We start from the raw sequence: 21,264 nt of genomic DNA, 5'->3' as shown, positions 1-21,264 counted from the left end.
TTGCTACAGTTTCTGCGCTTGCGTTGTCTTATTGGATGGATTGTGGATGGCTAAAAGTAAACTCTACTTTACTGCGTTTTAACCCACAGAGAATATTAGACTACCATTAATTCTTGGGTCAGAATTTATCGAAGTTCGGGAACAATCTATTGTCATGAACTCAGGATTGGATAGAAGTTTGAACTCTGAAAGCGTACCTCGTAGATCCCGATTAAATTGGAGAGACCATGAAACAAGAGTTTTCTTAAAATCATGGAAAGATCATATTTATATAAATCGTCTTATTAAAAAAGGTTGCAGTAAGCATCCGATATATTATGCGATTTCTAAAGATCTTCAAAAATGTGGTTATAGTCGATCGATGAATGAAATTTACTTTAAAATGAAAAATTTGACGAAAAAATTTAGGTAAGTTTTAATTTCCCCTTGCAATATATTTATAATATTTTTGATTACAACATTCAAGTTGTGTTTGTATGCTGATGTGCAAAGGTTAACATCAGCTAATTTATACTGATACCTGTATATATCCCATGTTTGTTAGTTTTTAGTAGCATTATTTACATCATGACGAGTTCATAAACAATTCGTGCATTTGTCTCTTGTTTTCGGAATTTTATCATTTTGAGGATCCATTTTATTTTCTTTTATGTAATAATTCTGCAACTTTTTTAAAATCGCAAGCACTTTTTGTAGTTTTTTTATTTTTCAATTAATCTTATTTATTTTATTTCGTAATGTTTAGGTTTGGTATTATTCATTAATTATAAAACTCGTTTTTTTTTTTTAACAAATTTGTGGCATGTTTAAAATAGACGATATCTTTCCTCTTTATGAATATTGAAAGTTTTTCCAAATACACTTATAAAAGTGTATTCGTGCACATAATTTTCAGTTGAAGAATCCAAATTTGTTTTAATTTTTTTTACTAGATGTATTTAATTTGCATGAATTCTTTTCTAATTTTTACTTTTAATAAGCAATATTTTTTATTATTCAGTTTGTCAGATAAGATTTCATTTTCTGTATGAAATGTGGCATTTAATTTTATACCTCCCCCTGGGTTTGGAGATTTATCATGAGACTAAAAGTGTAGAAGTGCTAAAATTAATGCATATTATAATACATATAATTGGTGCTTTAATCTATAAAAACTTAAGAACGTTTACTTATACCAATCTCTTCATTGAGTTTTGAATATTAGGAAACTATTATTTAATTTACTTTGTAATATTTGTTTGTTTAAATTTATTATTTTAAGACAATGGTCCTTCATTTTTTTTTTTTTTTCTATCTCTACAAAAGAAAAAGAAAATCATCTCAGGAAAAAGCTTTCATTTTTATTAATTATCCTGAAATGTAGAGATATTAAGGAGCTAACTAATTTAAAATTTTAATGAACTGTTATATAATTATACCTTTCTTGGATATTTGTTGTTGACTTTTAAAATGATCATATAATTGCAGTAGGTAAAAATTATGTATGCTTATTTTAGTACAGTAGTCTTTATTGATTAATATATCTTTTTACAAAAGTATGCAATATATTACTCAAATTTTGATTTTAGCCATGCTATTTGATATGAGATCCATATTAAATCAGGTGAATTTAATTCCTATTACTGTAGGTTGTTTTTTTATTTGAAGGAGTTGAAACCAATTATCTTTGAGTGTAAATTTTTATCAGAATTAATTCTTAAAATATTTAACTATTTTAAGCCATAATGCAATAAGTAAGTTATTTAATTAACTGAGTCTTGAGCTATTCAAGATTTGTTAAAAAGATGAAAATGCTTTAGAAATATGCAACATGTGTATTGAAGAATTGAAATTTACTGCATCCTACATTTCTGATTCACAAACCGTTAATGAATGTCTTATACCAAATTTTAAACTATGTTTGCAATTTTTTTTTTAAACATTAATGTTATTGCAAGTAAAAATCACTGTACTGTTGCTAACAAATATACAGATTTTTGTCTTAGAGATAAAATGTGTAAATAATAAATATTGTAGGAATTTTATTACAATCTCTCTAGTTATTTACTTTATATGCATTTCCATTGTAGGAAAGCAAATGCAAACATGCCAGTGAATGGAGGTATTATAGATTTTAGATATTACAAAGAGGTTGAGGAACTCCTGAGGTTGGAGGCAGAAGTTGGGACAAAAGACTGTCCAGGAACTGCACAAGTAATTGAAACATCGGAGGAGGTTTGTGTTTAATTTTCTTAAAGGTTTTTATATTATGTACCTTTAGCTTTTTATACCTTTCGGCTTGATATTATTGTTGTTTTAGCATTTGCCCATTGTAACTGTTTCTTAAACTTCAATTTTTGCAACCCCCTTCTTTGCCAAAAGACATCTTGGATCATTTCTATGCAAAATGTTGTAACTACAATCTTAAGTTTTGGGTTGAAAGCAAAGAATTAATTTATTAAATTAAATTATACATGTTAAAAAATTTTCATCTAAATTAACTATATTGCAAATTGTAATTCAGTTATGAGAACTGATGTGTTTATCTGTTTTTGTACTTATGGATAAAGAAAAAAACAAATTCAGTATTTTTTTTTTCTTTCCTTTTTACACTAGTAATATAATGTTGGGTGGCATCAAGTACCATTTATAAAGTTAGCAAGTAGATAAAACATTAGCATGTTTGCAATTGGAGAATGATTATTTTATATTCCAATCACCATTTGTTCTTGTTTTGTTAGAGATGAAAGCATGATATTTATGACTCAGATGCCGTTTACTTCATTAAACCTTTGCAAGATGTTGTTTATCCTGCCTTTCGCCGAATGTTTGGCAGTGGCATGTGGTTAATGCACAAGCACTCTAAATTCTTATTGATATTAAAAAGAAATTCAGTCATATTAGTAGAGTATTGAAAATTCTACAGGGATATACAAGCTCTAGTTTAAGTTCCTTTGAAATTAAAACTTTATATAAAATATAATTCTGTGTCTGAAACCAGGTACACAGTTTCTAATTAGAAAAGTCAATCATAAATTTTTAATTTATTATTTTCAAAACATTGAAATGGCTGATTTAAATATTCATTGATCGGTAAGATTTGTTTATATTTAGGTTTCTTTATAAAGTAAAGGAACTTTCCTCATTAGTAGGTGCCAATTATCCTATAGCTTGAATTGGTAATATTCCATTATATTTATTGCTAAGATTTACTATTTAATTATTGTTAAGATATTAAAAGTTTTTTAAGCTATTAATAAGAAAAGTACTGAAATATATTCTGGAAAACTATAGTTTTTGAATATATAGTCTGGGAAATATATTTTTGAATATGTATTTGGAAAATATATTCTTGAAAAGTTTTTGGAGCACTATTAATAGTTTTATATATATTCTGTCTATAGTTTTTGAATATATATTTTGGAAAAGTTTTTGAAACGCTGTTAATAAGAAGAATGCTAAAATATATTTTGGAAAATTCTGTAGTTCTTTTCCAAGTGAATTTGGAAATATGTTTTTTGCCCTGAATTAGTAGCCACAATTAATTCCTATTTTATTGCATTTTAGGCATGCAAAAATATTGTAATATCAAGTTTTAACACTTTTATATGACTTTGGACATAGTGCTTAGCAAATCTGAATAATAGGAAATATATTATCTCTGCTTTTATGATCCATTTTATATAAATATTTTTTTTTAAAAAAGCAATTACCTAAATATAGCTCATCAGATAGAAATATATTTATTTTAGTCGTACAATAAAATAATGCAAGTTTACTTTTTAATAAGGTTTCAGCATTATTTTAATGTTTATTATGCTTATAATATATGCAAAATTAGTATATATTTAAAATTCCAAATTTAAAATAATGGCCAACAATTAATGATAATCATTTGTATTCCAATAAGCATTTTGAATAACCATTGAACACCCCAACCCTTCAGATATTTATTGTAAAGTTAGAATAATAAAATCTGATTCTTGTATATTGAAGCCGTTAAAAATTACAGTGTTACAGTTCATTACAGTAGTCTTTTTTAAGGACAGCTTCAAATAATAATTTCCAAATTTAGATTTGAGTAGGGCAGATCTTGTTAGTTTTGACTGCCAAACTATTTGATTTTAAAAACATATTAAATCACTAAAAATCAAATTAATATCCTCAAAGCTTTTTTTTTTTTCCAATATCATTACAGTATATATAGAAATTCTTTAATTATTGATGTTTTGAAGACATTTTGAAAAGATGATGGGATTCTTTATAATTCTGATGGCCTCAAAAAATTATAAAAGACCTTTGGCATTTCTTTATTCTATTTCATGACTTTTACCTTTTATCTATTTATAAGCCGTTAACAAGAAATTAACCCTACAAGACTAAGGTGATAATGAGTTGCTTGATGTAAAATACCCCTTTTGCTTGGTCTATAGAAGCTGAGAGAGAAAACAAATGCATTTGTTTTTTAAAGCTGTCATTTAAAAAAAATGAAAGTATTAGAAGCTTAGAGTAGAGATTCTTTTAAATATTAGTAATACTGTAAAGATTTTTAAAAAATGTGATAATGCATTGATATAAATAAAAAGGAATCAGGCTCTGGCCAAAACCAGCTTACTAAAAAAATTCCACATATTTCTTCCACACAGTTTCAAAATAAGTAATTTAGCAAATTAAGTTTTATGATAACAAACTAAATATAAATGTTGAATTTTGTTAATCAGTTTGTATTATTTTTTATAAACTGTTTTTTTAATTAGTGGTTTTCATTTAATTTCAAAACAGCCTGAAATTATTATAGATGGATCATATGGTGAAGGAATGACATCTGAAAATGTTCAAGTCATCAGGCTCAGTGTTCCAGAGCATCAAGAGGTTTCTGAATCAAACCTTCCTCAAACCTATACTGTGATAAATGTTGCAGAAACCATTGCAGAAGAAGTAAGATTCTGTTCTTTGATTCCTACTCGACTACTTCCAATATTTTTATTTGCTTCTTAATTGGAAATATTTTTTAAGTTGCATTTTTAGAATATTGCAAGTATATAAGTGTGTAATAAATTATTTTTACTTGTATCTTCCAAAGTATATATATATATTTTTTTTATTAATAAGTCAATCCTTGTGCGCCACAAAGTACAGCACAAGGCTTACAGAAGTAAGTAGAAACAACTACATACATAGATAAAAATATGTACATGTAAAAATAAGGATAAAAACAACAGGAAAAAATAAATAACAAAACTAATTAAAAATTGAAGCAGCAAAGGCAATAAATTTACAGAATGAGAAAAAAGCCATTTTGTGGTCGACCAAAACATGAAGCGGAGGTGGAAACTTAATATTACAGGCATCGAGATCCACAATAAAATCTCTTCTCCCTTCAGTAAGTTTGGAGCAATCAAAAAGCAAATGTTCGACATTTTGAACTCCACCCACGCTGCAAGAGCACAGACCAGATTTCTTGAGATAGTAATTGAAATTACCGTGTCCAGCAAGAAATTTTGTTAAGTAAAATTCAGTGAAAAAATGCTTGTTATTCAACCTTTGAGAAATTGTGGGGAAAAATAATTTGGTGAAAGAGGCAGTTGACAAATTTTGGTACAGCTCGTTCCATAAGAGAATGGTCTTTTTGTGATTCTCATTATGAATGTGAGATTTGGGGATGCTGACAGGATCAATGATGTTTAGTTTTGTAGCTTGCTTTGCAAGCCAATCATTCCCTAAAATGCCAGAATGACCTCGGATCCAAAGTATAATTACTTTTATTTTTTCATCTTGGTTGCTCCCTATGAAATCTTTCATTAGCATTATTAAAATATTGCATGAACAATTTATTATCTGTTGCATTTCTAATTAAAAGCTTGGTTAGTGATCTTTTCACTTAAAATTGTAGCTATGAGTCAATTTTTGGTTTTAATTGGCTGACCAAAAAGCTTCCAAAGTGTATTTTGGTTTTCTTTATTATAGTATGAAACACAAAATACTCATGTGAAGTCTAAAAATAAAAATCTGAGTACTAGTAGCTTTCACACCTTGTTCTAGGTCCCTATTCAGGAAGGAAGAATGATAATGTGAGGGAATATGCAAAAAAAAAAGTCTTAGGAAGGCATTTTCTGCTGGTTTCACATGTGTTGCAGAATGTATTGTCTTTTTTTTTTTTTTTTTACATTATATTACAGTTCTGATTCACTTTTGTCTTTTTATGCACCTGATATATATAAGCTAGTAAAAAATGAATTTATTTTTTAAAGTTTTGAAAAAAAATGTCGTAGGTAAAATTATTTCTTCTTTAAATTGCTACTATCTGTTTAATTTTTCGTGTAATATATTATTTCTGTAATTGGTAAAGGTGTAAGAGAAGAAAAATTATTGAAAGTTTTATATGTGCTCAAAAGAAATATCTGATATACTTTTCTAGCATGATTGTTAATTACTTGTTTTAAAAATGTTTGAAAGCATGATGAAAAGATTTCCTCTAAACTATACAACAATAAAAATGTTATTTTGGCAGAGAAAACTAGTAAGTGTGAAGAAAAGTTATTCTTTCATTAGAAAATATAAGATCAATCAGTGTGATGCTGTTCTCATGGAGTGCATAGATTTATTTCATGGAGCATATGGATGATAATTAAATCACCTTGACTCAATATCAAGAATTTTAATATCAGTAAAATGAGTTTGGATGATTTTTTTTTTTTTTTCCTTTTATTTAAAGGTAATAAACAAAACTGCAAAGTTTGGAATTTATTTCACTATTTCTCATCAAGCATCTGATGGAAGAGAATTTAACATTGATAAAAATTTTGAAATTGAAAATTTGAATGATATATCATATTCCAGAATTAATGACTGTGTAAAGTGCTCTGGCAGAATCCAGTTATAAGCATACATCATTTAAGAATTGGGAATATCAGCCCATTCAAAATATCGCAAGTTTTTTGAGGAACAGATGACTAAAGAAGTAGCTGCTAATGATATAAAAGAAAGTTAGAATCTGATTTCTTTATATCTTTACAGAAACTGAAATTCCTTTTGGAAAAGGAAATTATTGAAGTTAAGTATAAAATGTTTGCATTTTTCAACAAGCCAGAGACTTTTCCTTACAAATACAATCTAATGAATTGTGGAAAGCTTTTAGTGAGAAAATTGAAAGATTTGTGACTTTTCAACTGGGCTCATTTCATTGTAACACATAGCTGTATAATATAATCAAGAAATATTATGCTAATGCTGGTTTTTATTTTTCTCTGAAAAGGTGCTTAGAAAGTGCTTATTTTTAAGATAAAATTTGACTACGAATTTAAAATTTTATCAGCATAATTTTGCACCTCAAATCATACATTGGGTACAATTTAATCTAATTAGTTTCTGAATTAATTGATTAGATTTAGCTGATTATTGACAATAATTAAATTTATAATACAATTAGATGTTGTTCCAATTTAAAAATTAATGTTACTTGAAATATTTTCTAATAACCTTTAGATTTTGAATCTTACTTCATTCTCTTTCCTTTTAATGATGAAAAAGAAAAAATGTTTAACAGTAAATAGAGATGATAATAATGAACATACTTTCTTTATATGAGAGTGACCAGTTGCTTTCAAACACTCCTGAGAATCCTTTTTTTGCAGCTGTTAGTTCTATCATTCAGATTGATCTTCTGTGATTTACTTAAATATTGTATAAAATCTTTTATTTTTTTAAAAGGATATAAAATATAGTTTTTTATCTACGGTGCCAATTTATTGTCAAAGTATGCAAATTCTAGGCTCTTAACTGATTTTTAAATTTAAACTTGTTGCATGACCTGTAAGGTAATTTGGATGTTAAGGAGTGTTTATTTTAGGCATCTCGCTCATTCTACCTTTCATTTAGCATTTAATCGTAGGCAATCATGCATGCTTTCAATTTGTTATAATAATAGTGTAAGAAAGAAAAGAATATATTAATTTATTGGTTTAAATAATTGATGTATTCAACATTGTATTGTGCTGACAATACATTTGGTGAGCGACCTTTGAAACTTTGCAATTATTTTTTATTATTATTATTTTGCAACTTTCATGTAAAAGGAGATAGATGAGAAATTGATGAGTAAACTTTAACATGTCTCTTTTAGCTGTTACTAATTATATATGAAATATTACTAATCATATATTAAATACTTCAGTATTTTATTTATTGAATGGAGTGATTTAGTGGTAGATCTTATTTTCTGGATCAGACAACTGCATGATCTAAACTTGATTTATATATATATATATATATAAATTTTATATGTTTACTGGTATGTATTTAATTTGCTTCCATATATCATATTTAAATGGCCCGAAAGGGAGGTCTTCTCTTAAAATAGCTCTCATTTAGTTTAAAAGATGACATTAATTCAAATAAATTTATTTAGTTTGAAATTTCTTTTGTATAAAATTGTGGTAAATGTCACAGGATATTTTATTAGCCTTCAGAGCAATCCATTTTCTTTATATTTCCAGTAAAAAGGATTTTGTTGATGAAATAATGGTACAATCTAAAGTTTTTCTCTAAAATATAAAATAGGCCATTCAACCATTTATCACCTTTTTTTTTAACATCCTTCATATCTGTATTCTAATTTTAAAAAATGTTCAATATTGATATAAAGATAAAAATCTGATTTTTTTTAATCACACCTGTAAGTTTGATGCTGTCTTTCAGTATGAAAATGAAATGTTTAATTCCTTACACCATAATAAAATAACCATATAAATTTCCATGAATATTTCATTTCATTTCTTTATATATCGTATATGATTGCACAATTGCTATAAATTGTAAACGAATACAGTGTTTCTTTAATTATTTAAATAAATATAAAATACTAACACTAAAATAATGATTTTTTTCCCCCTTTTCTTTTTAGGAGCCAAATGAAACTGAGGTCGTTGAAGATCCAACTCCACCATCATCAAGCAGTAATTCTCAAAAAGCCCCAGAAAATCTCCTCTTGGGTTTTTACCAAGAATTTGAAAGATCTAATCGACAGCTTGAAAAGAACGATGCAACAATGTTAGAACTATTCAAAGAGCAAAATGACATATTCAGAACACAGACTACATTGCTGATGAAGCTTTTATTGAAATGATTATTGTTAATTTTTTTTTCTCTCATCTAAGACTGTAAAACAGTGTCTTAGTAAAGGTAAATGGCAACTAAGGCACTGTTTCTGTCAGTCCTATCCTAGTATCTGTTAAAAAATGATGTGTAGTAGAATATTTTTTTTAACCAACTGAAACAGGATTTTGTTGATGCCAAAGATAATTAATTGATTAAATGTTCCATGATAACATGTGAAGTCCATTGCCCATGTTATAATCTTTCAACTATAATTAAATGAATAATATGGAAAATCATGCATGTTATTTAAAATTAAAATGTGTATTCCAAATTTATGATTCGGAAAAATTAAATTAAATAATAACTTCTTAAATTTACTACACATAACACATGGAAATTACATATAACATCCATTGTCTGCCTGCTAATCATATTGTCTCAGAAAGGTTTTTAAATAACTGTGTATGCAGTTTAGTATTATAACATCATTATTTATTAGAAAGAATTTTTCTTCAAAGGTTTTATGATAACTTGCCCTCCTTCATCTCCTTGCACTCATGTTACTTTCTTTGTTTTATCTTCATCATTTTTTTTTTCAATATATATTCAATTATTTTTTTATTAAGAGAAAATATAGCCAATCAGAACTCCCTTCAGCCTTACATTTCTTCACTGACTCATTACATTGTTTAGACCACAGGCCTACATTTCAGATTTAGATTTTGACTTTCAAAAATGCTATTATTTTGATATTGTTGATTACAAGAGATTTATTGTTCATTTGTTTGTCATAATTGTGTCTGATAAAATTATATTCAGAAATGTTATGCCCATTTGTTGAATTCTTTACCTTTTGTCTTTTCTAAATCTTTTTATTATTAATAATTTAATATGTACAAATGTAAATATTGCTCAGTCATAAATTTTTCATCGTATTAATTTTTAAAAAAAATCATTCTAAAGCAAATTATTAGCCTATTATTTTAAAAATGAGGTGAAATGTGCAACTAAATTGACAAGTGATAAAATAAGAGATACCTTACTATGCATCACCTTGGGTTGCAAAATGCCCAAGTCTGTCTGTAATAATATATGCTGAGCTAGCAAACATTATGGAGTAATAAATACTTTTTTTTTTTTTTTTTTTGCTATTACCAATATACCTCCATTGTGATGATTATTGCATATGTATTTTTGTATATCTATATAGAGTCATTTGAAATTGGTTTGAATATGTATTAGAATAATTTTTTTTTTGTTGTTGTTTTGTGATTGAATTTGTGCATATTATGTGTGTAATAAACTTGTTGCTGAAAATCTTTTACCTCTTTATAATGCCTTATTCTTTGGTATAAAAAAAACTGATTAAAAAGTATCATGAAATTATTGTGTTTAGAAGCATTTATTTGTTGTTTAATTATTGACTCACATTGAAAGACATGTGCCTGCTTCACTTTCATCCTAAATCCATATTAAAATGTAATCCCAAAAAGTCTTTTGGCTTCAAATATTTGAAATGATAATACAAAATTTTTTCAAGGAGCTGCAGATAAAAAGAAAGTTTCAATGCAGCAACATGGACCCCCCCCCCCCCATTTTCTTATTTTATGCTTCTTGAAATGAGTTTACCTTTTTATTTTTTAAAAAGAAAGGTAGATTCAATTTTCTTTTTTTCCCCTTGTGCCCATGTTAATTTATATCCTATTCTTTTTAAATTGGATACTTGTCTTAGATCCTTACCATAATTTACATTCATATGATATCTCAGTTCAACAATGGAGTTGATTCATGTCACATCATTGTCATTTGAAAAAATAATGTCCAAAAGTTATTGTTTATTGAACATAATTATTACTTATAAATAATTATTTTATATGCTTGCATTAAGTCAGTTTTGACTTACTGTAAGCATTACTTGTTTATTTACAATGAGTTGATTAAATATTGTAAATATATAAATAAATTTTTGTAGAACTAATGGAAATAAATTACACTATAATATAATATTGGCTATAGATATATAATATCCTACTTCTAGCTTGAAAAACACTAGGAAAATTCAATTTATTTGGAACTTTTATGATTTACTTTGGGTTAAAAAAATGAAAGTATAGTCAAAGGATTAAATAGAAAAAGTGTGTTATTATTTGGTAATAAATGTTGTAAAGAAAAAATAATGTACCCTTGCCTTGCTAAAAAATTTTTGAAATTATTTAATAATTATTAGTTTTTAAAAGCATCAGCACTTTGATGTATGCATATTGTTAATTCACTTATAATTTAGTAAATAATTTAAGTAAAGATTTGTTATATAAATTTGTACTGTATTACAAAAGAAAATGTAAACAACAAAAAGGAGCATTTAATTCAATCAGGAAAAAAATTATTTTCAACATTATTAGCAGCAATTGTAATATTCTAACGGTCATTCCCAATTAAATTTATGAACTGTGTGCTTCATGTGAAAATGAATTATCTCCATTAAATTCTTCCAGTTAGAGAGTTTACTACTTAATATTTTGAGTTCTTGAATATCATTCAATTTATTTTCCAAATAACTTATTAAATTGTTAACTTCTTTATAATGATATTTATCACGTTTTTTTTTTTTTTTTTTTCTTTCAAGAACAGAACATGAAATGAAAGCATATTGATGCAGAATGAAAAATGATGGCTAAATTTTTAATATCTCTATGTATTAAATTTTGTACTGAAAAAAAAAAAATTGGGCTAAAAAGATGTTATCGAAACCGCCATAAAATTCCCTAAAATATTTTATTTTATTAATTCAATCTTGAGTGGCTCCAGCTGAAAATTCTTCAAAATAGTGTTCCACTCTAAAGTAACTTCAATAATATTCTTATGATTAAACATAACCATTACAAACATTCTTTGTGTGCTATCAATCAAAATGAATATAAATTTAAAAACAAAAATTTCGTTACTTTATTAGTTTTAATGCATTTTCTTTTCAAGTTTCCTAACTGTAATAGATATTCCCCCTTTATAATTTAAAATAAATTTTTGTGATTAATAATAAATAAAATTGCTTAAAACTCATGTAAAGGGAATGAAAGAAATATCACTAAAAAATATAGAATTAAAAGTAAGAACTGTTGCCTTGATGATGCTATATAGTATTAATCTATTTCTATGTCTCCGAAATTTTGTAAAATATAAAAGTTTTAGGCTTGATTCATCTGTCTTAATTTCATTTTAGAAATTGATTCTTAATTAGATATAGTGATTATGTACACTGTATAAATGTATTAAATATCATCATAAGCATAAATTCGGTAAAAGACTTGGTAGTAAAATATTCTTAAAGATGACTTAAAAAGCTTTAATATGAATTTGTCAGAATTCACGAAAATATTTTAAATATTAATTTTAGACAATTATTAAAATTATAGAAAAAGAATACACTTTGAAATAAAATTGGTATCACTAAAAAGCATACACTAAAGTATTGTAAGAATGATTTTTGAATAATAGTATGTGCTGGAGCTTTTGAGAAAAAGCATTAAAATTTTGATTAATTTTTAATTGAAAATCTGATTGAAATTTTAAAGATCTTTAAAGAAAATGGCAACAAGAATTTTTTTTTAAAACTATTAATATCACAGACGCTAAACATGAACAGATTGCTTTGACTGGAAAATGAAACTAAAAAAAACATTTTAAAATGAATTTGATTGAAGTGATTTGGATTGCAAAATGAAATTGAACAAAAAGCAGAAATGAAATTGCTTGGCCGATTATTAACAGAAGCTCTGTACAGATTTTAATGAAATGTGATTTGTATGTAAGTTGATATTATACCAAAAGTAATAACATACTGCAGTTATAGCGCGCACACATAATCGTACACAAGCTGCCAGTGCAAAAAAAAAAATGTAAATATGACTATCCCATGGAATAAAAGAATTAATGTAGTACATGGATCCGTCTCACAGTTATTCAGCTTTCTCGAAGTGCATTCACACTAAAACTGGACACCGCGAATAGTTTCTAATAAATTCCTTAAGTCATTACTCTTACTCTTTCAGCAATAATGTTTTTTGAGCTTCGGACAGGGGTGAATTGCGATTGCTATTCCAAGAGAATCCCAGATATGCTCTTAAAGATAAAAATGTAAAGATTTTCTAGAAATTCGTCGACTTGTTTAGCCCTATTGGGACGAGCTTTGTTGTACATAAAATGAAAGAGCTAAATGCACCCCAGGAAAAAACTCCAAGATCTCATCCCTATATCTGACAGCAACCCGCGTCCAATCATTTCTGCTCAAAGGAGAAACCAGCGCAATAAATGAAACGTATAAAGATAAATTGCATTTATTTGTCTGTAAAAATTGAAACTTGAGCTTCATCAAGCAGCTCCCACTTCAGCTCCTGCTGATACTATTTAAACAAATCCCTTGGATTTTTTCGAAGATCACGGCAAGTACTGAACGCAAGGTTTTTCACACGTCCTTTCATCTACCGGAGATTAAGCCCTAACCTTAGCGGCTAGGCGCTCCGTTATCATTAAGGGTTGTAAAAATATCTGTTTATTTCCAGTGTCAGCTCATACATTATGATTGTAGAGAGGCTTTAGTTTGTAGTCCAGCACTATAGTTTCAGAATAACATCTTTATTAATTAATTTTCAACAGTTTAATAATCGATTAATCGAAATTATTGTTATATTTTTGTCTTTATAAAAGCTGTTTTTCTTAAATAAATTTTAATTAATGTATTCATCTTTAATTGAGAATTTAAAATAATCTTTCTCCATTATTTTTGTTGTTTTCCTAACTCTTCCTCATGAAGATGTAAACAAGAGCGATTGAATATTTAAAAAATATTTGAAGTGCAAAATTAAAATAAATGCATGCTATCCACCAACGGTGACCAGCTTTTCCCGCACCGTATTAATTTAACTAACTTTGATGAATACTACCGTATTGCACAAAAGAAATTGCTATTCATATTATACTCCTACAATAAAGGGATAGAGAACTGCAATTTTGGTGCAATTGTAATTTTGTTATCAATGATTCCAAAGTGATAGAATTAACTGGCGATATCACTCTAGTTATTGAGGATGGAGTGTATAATTTGTAACATCTATCGGTAATGAATTGCGATGGGGTAGGCGATGAAACATTTAGGGATCATGAACTCCTATTAGAAATAAAAATTCTTGAAATCGACGCAATATTCAGTAGTTATGGACAGTGTTGTGATTTTTTTTCCATATAAAATGTATTGTGAAGTCGCGTTTTTGAGATTTCTTTCGGAACTGGACAGCGGTGGTAGTTAGAGATGCCTAATCCACGATTTTTTGAATAACAAATAATTTTGCTATTGTTATTTTTAAATATTTGTTCGAAATATCTGTTATTTCAATCACATTATTAATTAAAAATTATTAATTATTATTAAATATAAAATGTATTAATTGTATTTAATACTTAATTTACTAATTTAAGTAACGTGTGATTGAATTCATTTATCTTTTTCAGCTTACTTCTTAAATTTGATTTTTTTAAAAACTATTTATTTAATTTCTTTATTGGAGTAAACCATATTCTGAAAAATTTGAATTAAATATATATGCCCTTTCTTTAAATTGTTTACTTTAGTTCTATATTCTACCAATAGATGGCACCAGCAGTAAACTGACTATATGCAAAGTCAAGTCACAAGCAATTAAAAATGATTTGTTTGGAATTGCGCAAATGCGAATATCGGAAAGTTAAGGTCACTCTCATGAAGTGAAACGGCGACTTCACACTTTCCAGTGAAATCACCGCTCCGATAAATTTCAGTGATATGCAATTCAATGATACGATAATTCCAATAACCGGTCCGTTCACTTATCAATCCATTCACAGATTTCTCCATGTCTGTTTTGTTCGGGAGCTTCCATTGGACAGATTCTATCGATTGTTATTTTCCAGTGAAGTCACATCTCCGGTAAATTTCAGTGATATCGTATCGAAATTTGCTTTCAATCGTGATCCAAAACCTGTAAGCGAAATATCACCAGTAAGATAGTATCAAGGATTTGAATCACACCCCTCTTCGAATAGTATTGATCACTAGTATTTGTGATTTTTTGATATTGGTTACGTAATAACCGCTCGTAAAATATTCGTCATCCCTAGGTAGTGAGGAAGATGAAAACTGATTACCTATCTAGGAGTTTTGAGCTTTTATAAGAAATATAAAGCGACGAAATCGAAACGATGGCTGAGGTTAAAGAAAGCTCCTTCCTGCAGAGAATGTATAGGATGTCCACAAATGTTCTACTCCATATTAACTTGAGAATGCCGACAGTTATTGCCACAAGCTTGGTATCTAACTATAATAAAGTGACCATGCATACTACACGGCGAGATCGGTTGCATATTAAAGCAGTTAGAGCTCCTCTCTCTCGAAAAAGTAAAAGGCATAAGATAGTTACCAAATTGCAGAACGTCTTTGATTTAGTACGAAAATACATCATAAACGCAACAATATCATAAGTCAAACGTCCAAAATACTCATTTGTTTGGTTGCGATTTCCGACCCATTTACGCCAGAAAATCAATAGAAATAAAATGGAACAATTAGTTATCAGAATTTACAGAGTGGTTACAATTAAAATGACTCCATTCAGATCCCTCTGGAACTCGTTCTACCTATCGGATTTTTATAACCTGTCGGACGGATATTCGAATATAACTATCGGACCATGGAAAAAGACTTCTGCAATAAAAAATAGTTCAAATGTTGATCACTAAATGACACTTTTTAAAAATTCCTTATGCAAATTAGTCAAACCTATAAAGAGGCTTGCAGTCAGAGCCCAAAAATCATTTTGCGCGCTTTTGTCATCTCTAATCATGACCTTACAGAAGAATGATGAGTTCTAAAACTGTTTTTATCAAAACGGCAGCAATGGCTTTTCTAAATTGTGAGTATCGTCGTTTAAAGAGATTGCGAAAATTGGCCATTTCGAAGAATGATTTGAAGAGCATGATTATGAAATTTGAAAGACTTAGACAGGAGACTAAGGTGCTTGCCAGGAAGAGGGCAAAAACTGGTTGTGAATGAAACTATCGAAGTCGCTACTACTGTGGTTGAAAGAGCTTTCAGGCCCTGCTGTTCTTCAATGAGTGCTCGATCGGTGAACGTAAGTTGGCTAAAGTGGCCATTTTTTTTAACCTGAAACCAGGACAACATGAATTTTGACCAGCCACACCCAAATTTTAAAAAATTTTTATCAAAAATTCACCCAACGGCCAACCTGCATACCTAAGTAAATAAAAAACTTATAAAAACTAAGTAAGAAAACGTACTTCTACATTTTTCACAATATACTTCACTAGGATCAATACTATTACTTTCTTTAATAAATGTATACTTTAATTTTAAATCATCATTAAATACGCACTTTCGTCGTTTTGCCGCCATGATAATAATAAAGTAGGTACATCACAGTAGTTAGTACATCAGACCACCACTGGCTTGTATGACGTCGTGGCAGTCCTGCTCATGCGACACCTGACGATATCACATGGAATTATCAGGGTTGCCAGCTCTAATTTTATTACTTTTTTTGGTTTAATGTTTTCTAATCTAAAACCAGTACTTTTCGTGTACTGGTTTTGTTTAATGACTATCCAGGACTTATGCCCGGAAAACCAGTACTGTACTGGTAAAATCAGTACGAATGGTCACCTTAAAGTTGGCGAATCCTTGGTCGATCGTACGAAAAATTCTGCGATCCATTTTAAAATTCTGCGATCCATGTAAGATCCACGTGGTGCAAATACTGCAACCTCAAGACCCCCAAATAGCTGTGAATTTGAATACTGATTTTTTGCGAGAATGGTAGTTGATGACGCAGGCGAATTCTATGTCAGGTGAAGCCCAATTTTCTAATCAAAACTGCTGCATATGGGCAATAATATATAATTGCCTCCTAATGTGCTGCGCCAACAACCACTGCTTTCTGATAAAATGATTGCATGGTGTGGATTTACTGTTGATTTTGCCTTCCAGCTGTTTTTCTTTCAACTTCTCAAACCAAAGTTCTAAAAAATGCACTGTCATAAGTGCTCAGTACAGTGATCTCCTTTGACATCATGTCATTCCTGAGAGCGTCAATGTCTGCAGACCACTGTCTTCGAGCAAAATGATGCAATTAACCACTTTGGGCGCCAAATCAAAGAAGTGCTTCGTGCTAACTTTCGAGAGAATCGTGTAATATCAGGAAATGTTTTCGAATGCCTGGCTTTCTTGTTCATACTCTTAAGCGCCTGTGATTTCTGGTTGTGGGAATTCCTAAAAGGCCATGTTTATGGAGGAGAAATAAGGACATTACCTGAAAGCCAGTATTACACGTCATGTTGATGAAATTCCGCAAGAGTTTCTTCGCTCTACCATTGAACATGCTATAATGCACTTTCAACACGTCATTGATATCAATGGAGCACATTCTGTAATTGAATAAATTTTAACGATTCTGAGAAATTTTCTATCTTTCTATAGGCGCCAAAATCCCCCCTGGTAGTCAAAATTTTAACTTTTTTATTGTAGAAATCTATTTTTCATGGTCCATATATCTTATATAACCAAGATCCATTAAAATCCGATGGGCAGAAAGGACTCCCTGTATTAAATAAATAATTTCGCGAGTAAATTTTGAAATATTAGAAAAAAATTTGAAGATGCATAATATTGTTCAAGTTCATTGTGTAATTATTGGAGCGATTAGGGTTAAGAAAGAAATTGAAGGGATTAGGGTATTAGAAAGGATTTGAAGAATAATATTGTACGAGTTCAAGCTCATTGCGTAATTATTTGAGGGATTAGGGTTTCTGATATGTAACATTATATTCCAATGTGCTTTTCAAGTTTAATGCAGATACCTTTAAATGAATTTTCAAAAGAGAAAAATCTATATCTTTCTAAAGTTAAATTTGGTGTTCCAACCAACCAAACTACCAAAGGGATAGTTTAAACAATGCTTTCCTATTTTTGAATAAGGACAAATGTTTGTTAATTTTTCTCACTCTCACTTACTGATTTAGCCTGAACAGATGTGTTATATTCTGCAGCTTCCAATGCGGATCCAATGTTCTGTTGATCTGCACATTCATTGGTTGATATATTTCAAAAATAAATTAAGTTTTTAAATGGTATTATTTAGCTGTCATTCTTATTAAACCTTTGGAGTATGAGAGACAAGTTATTATTATTTACCATAACATCCGTTCGTCTGTACTGATGTTTCATAAAACAATGTTAAACAAAGCTCGCAAGAGATCAATGGAATGCAAATTACCCAAAATCTATTATTAAGTTAAGAATAAAAACTTTATTGGTATCTAATCGATACAGAATATTTTAGCTTTTATAAGTGATTCTAAATTTCTATTACTCTTAAAAGTATTCAGTATTTTAAAAAATAATCAAAATCACATACTTTTAATATTAAAAAATGACAGTACTGAGTGTAGTATTAAACGCGTCTTTCTCTATTTCTTCTTTATAATATTGTCAAAGTTGAAATGGGAACAACTGATTTGTGAAATAAATATTCTAAGAAAGTAAATAGACGACGATTAGATTGACGATTAATAGACGAAAGAAATAGATTGTGTTCTACAGCTTACAATTTCATCTTAATTTCGTTAACTGTTTAAACCATTACAAACAAAGCTCAAAATAAGAACGAAAAGAAAGAATCGTATATTGAATTTGAATCTTAAAAAACTCAATGGGCAGTGTGTTATGTAAAGGATATTACAGGGATTTAAGAGAAAGGGAGAATTCTGTATTTATTGTATTGTGGTTGTAATTTATTTTATATCGTTTTGTATTTTGTATTGAACTTATTTCGTATTGTTGTGAGCAATAAAAGTTGAGAATGGATGAAAGGACAAAGATGATCTAAATTCAGATTGAACGTCTGTAGAAGATGAATAAAATTTAATAAATATGTACCTTGTAATCGATGATGAGCAAGATTTCAATATATTATTTGCCAGAAGACAATGGGTCCATTTGCCAGAAGACAATGGACTTCTGACTCATTTACATCTACACTATTACAATTTAATTCTTAAAATAAAGCGATAAAATTATTTTAAAAAAATGAAAGAACAACGGTAATTCTTGTAAAATGTGCGACGCACTATCGTGACATTTATAGTCATTAATGTGATATTTAGGTATTAAAAACTGCTTGGCTCTTCCAGTGTGACTATTTACAGTGGGATCTAGCATTAAAATTAATTGTTTTATAGGATAAACTTGATTTCAAAGCTGTAGAATATCAGTGATTTTCTACAGGGTGTTCTGAAATAAACTGACCATTTTCAAAAGTGCATAGCAGGAAAATTATTACGATTTCAAAAACAACTCTTGCAGCAAGTTCACGTGTCAGAGCATAAATTTTTCCTCCCAAAGTTTTTGATTTCGGTTGAAAAAGCTGTTTATAGATGGCGTTTAAAGTCCCTTTAATCGTTCTTCCCTCATGCAAATCATCAAAACACATAGCCTTAGAAGGGTTATTGTTTTAATTTCAAAAAGAGTGTTCTGTGTTAGGACGAGCAAGAGAGAGCTGAACAGCAGATTCTGTAGGAAAGTTTTGAAAATGACGTATTCGTTGGAGGAAAGGGTTTTTCTTGTATTGGGATCCCACCTATTAGGGGAGAGTATTACTGCACCTAGAAGCTTTCCATTCAGATTCCAAGATCCGCAGCCGAATACAATGAGAAATTCAAACGAACAGGTAGTGTTGCGGATGTAAGAGTCGGAACTGTTGGACGACACTGGTTATTACAGAAGCAAATGTACAGGCCGTTGACGCAACAATTTCACTCTCCCCTAAGAAATCAGTCGAAAAAACTACAGCCGCCTATCAAGTGAGAAAAACGGCGACGTATAAGATAATGCATGAGTGCTTAGCCTTGTTCCCTCACAAAATTCAAACACAGCAACCACTTTATATCGTACCGTCATGTCCAGCAATTCATTTTTCGTGAATGAATTGCTGGACATGATAGACGGTGGTAATATTTATGTGAACTCTATACGGTTTTCAGATGAAGTACATTTCCTTTGCGATAGATTCGTATTAAACATTTTATTGATTCATAGAAATAGTAGACAATTAAAATGTTGAATTAAAGTAATTTTGGACAATAATTCCATCGGTGTATCGGATAAACAGAACCCTTTCTTAGTAAGCTCGAGCTTAGTCGCTACTCTGTAGTAATCATGTAACAAGATTAGGTTCGGCTTTCTTTCATTTTATGTGAAACTTTTATTTAAAGTTATTTGAAAGAACAATGTTAAGAAATAAGAAAACAAGTTTATATCAAATCAAGCAGCTATTCCGAACAGAAGTTTAAGAGAAATTTTTATATTGTTTTATTTCACATTAGAGATCAATAATTTTTGTATCTTTTATTAAAATATTAATATTTTAAAAATATTTTTTATCCTAAAAATCGAAATATACATATATCTGATAGAAATATAATTGCAGATAGGTAGCGCTGCGTCAAATATAGATATTTTAATTGATGAGTATTTCGTAACATATTAAATTTTTGTTTCTTTATCAAGAAAGCATTTTCTGAATAGAAAATCATTAATTTATAATAAAATGCAGTTTTGTCCGGAGAGTCTAATAATTTGCACCCTTATGCTAATACCATGTAATTCTAGATATTCGTTCTGTTTAAGGCTCGGAAAGCACTAGCGCCACCTATTTCTTTATCCATGGCAAGATGATGCAAAATGCAGGACGTTACTTTTATGAAGAACTAAAAAAATATAATTGCTATGACTTGTCAAGAAAGGGATATAGATAAATGATTTCCTCCTCAAATTTCACTTTATTCTTTACCTAAATGATTTTTATATAGGATAATAGTACCTTTTTCTTTTCTCGTTCCAGCTCCTTTTATGACTCCGATGGAAAACATTGAGTCATATTTTCTCAATTTTTATCAATATATATAGCTTTGAACAATGGCAAATCGACTATAGCGTTTTGTCTTCTTGAAGACTGGTAATGAGAAAAACTACATTTGTTGATATATCGCTGAGTTTGAATGGTTTGCTGGCAATGACAATTAAAATAACCATCACAACAGCAGAGAACTTCATTGATTTGCCGAGCTTGTTGAGAATAATATTTGGAA

The 21,264-nt window shown here is 29.0% G+C and overlaps 1 protein-coding gene across 1 annotated transcript; it reads left to right on the top strand.

Moving 5' to 3' along the window:
* On the top strand, positions 1–10,403 carry LOC129957674 (uncharacterized). Its single transcript, XM_056070123.1, has 4 exons — positions 1–408; positions 2,070–2,214; positions 4,762–4,917; positions 8,882–10,403. Exons 1-4 carry the CDS (start codon positions 155–157, stop codon positions 9,101–9,103), a joined length of 777 nt encoding a protein of 258 aa, XP_055926098.1. The 5' UTR covers positions 1–154; the 3' UTR covers positions 9,104–10,403.
* Positions 10,404–21,264: the final 10,861 nt, after the last annotated feature.

This window comes from Argiope bruennichi, chromosome 11, assembly GCF_947563725.1.
Source record: "Argiope bruennichi chromosome 11, qqArgBrue1.1, whole genome shotgun sequence".
NCBI classification, from domain to species: domain Eukaryota; kingdom Metazoa; phylum Arthropoda; class Arachnida; order Araneae; family Araneidae; genus Argiope; species Argiope bruennichi.
The sequence above is the reverse complement of the archived record's forward strand: the minus strand, read 5'-3'. Positions and strand labels throughout refer to the sequence as shown.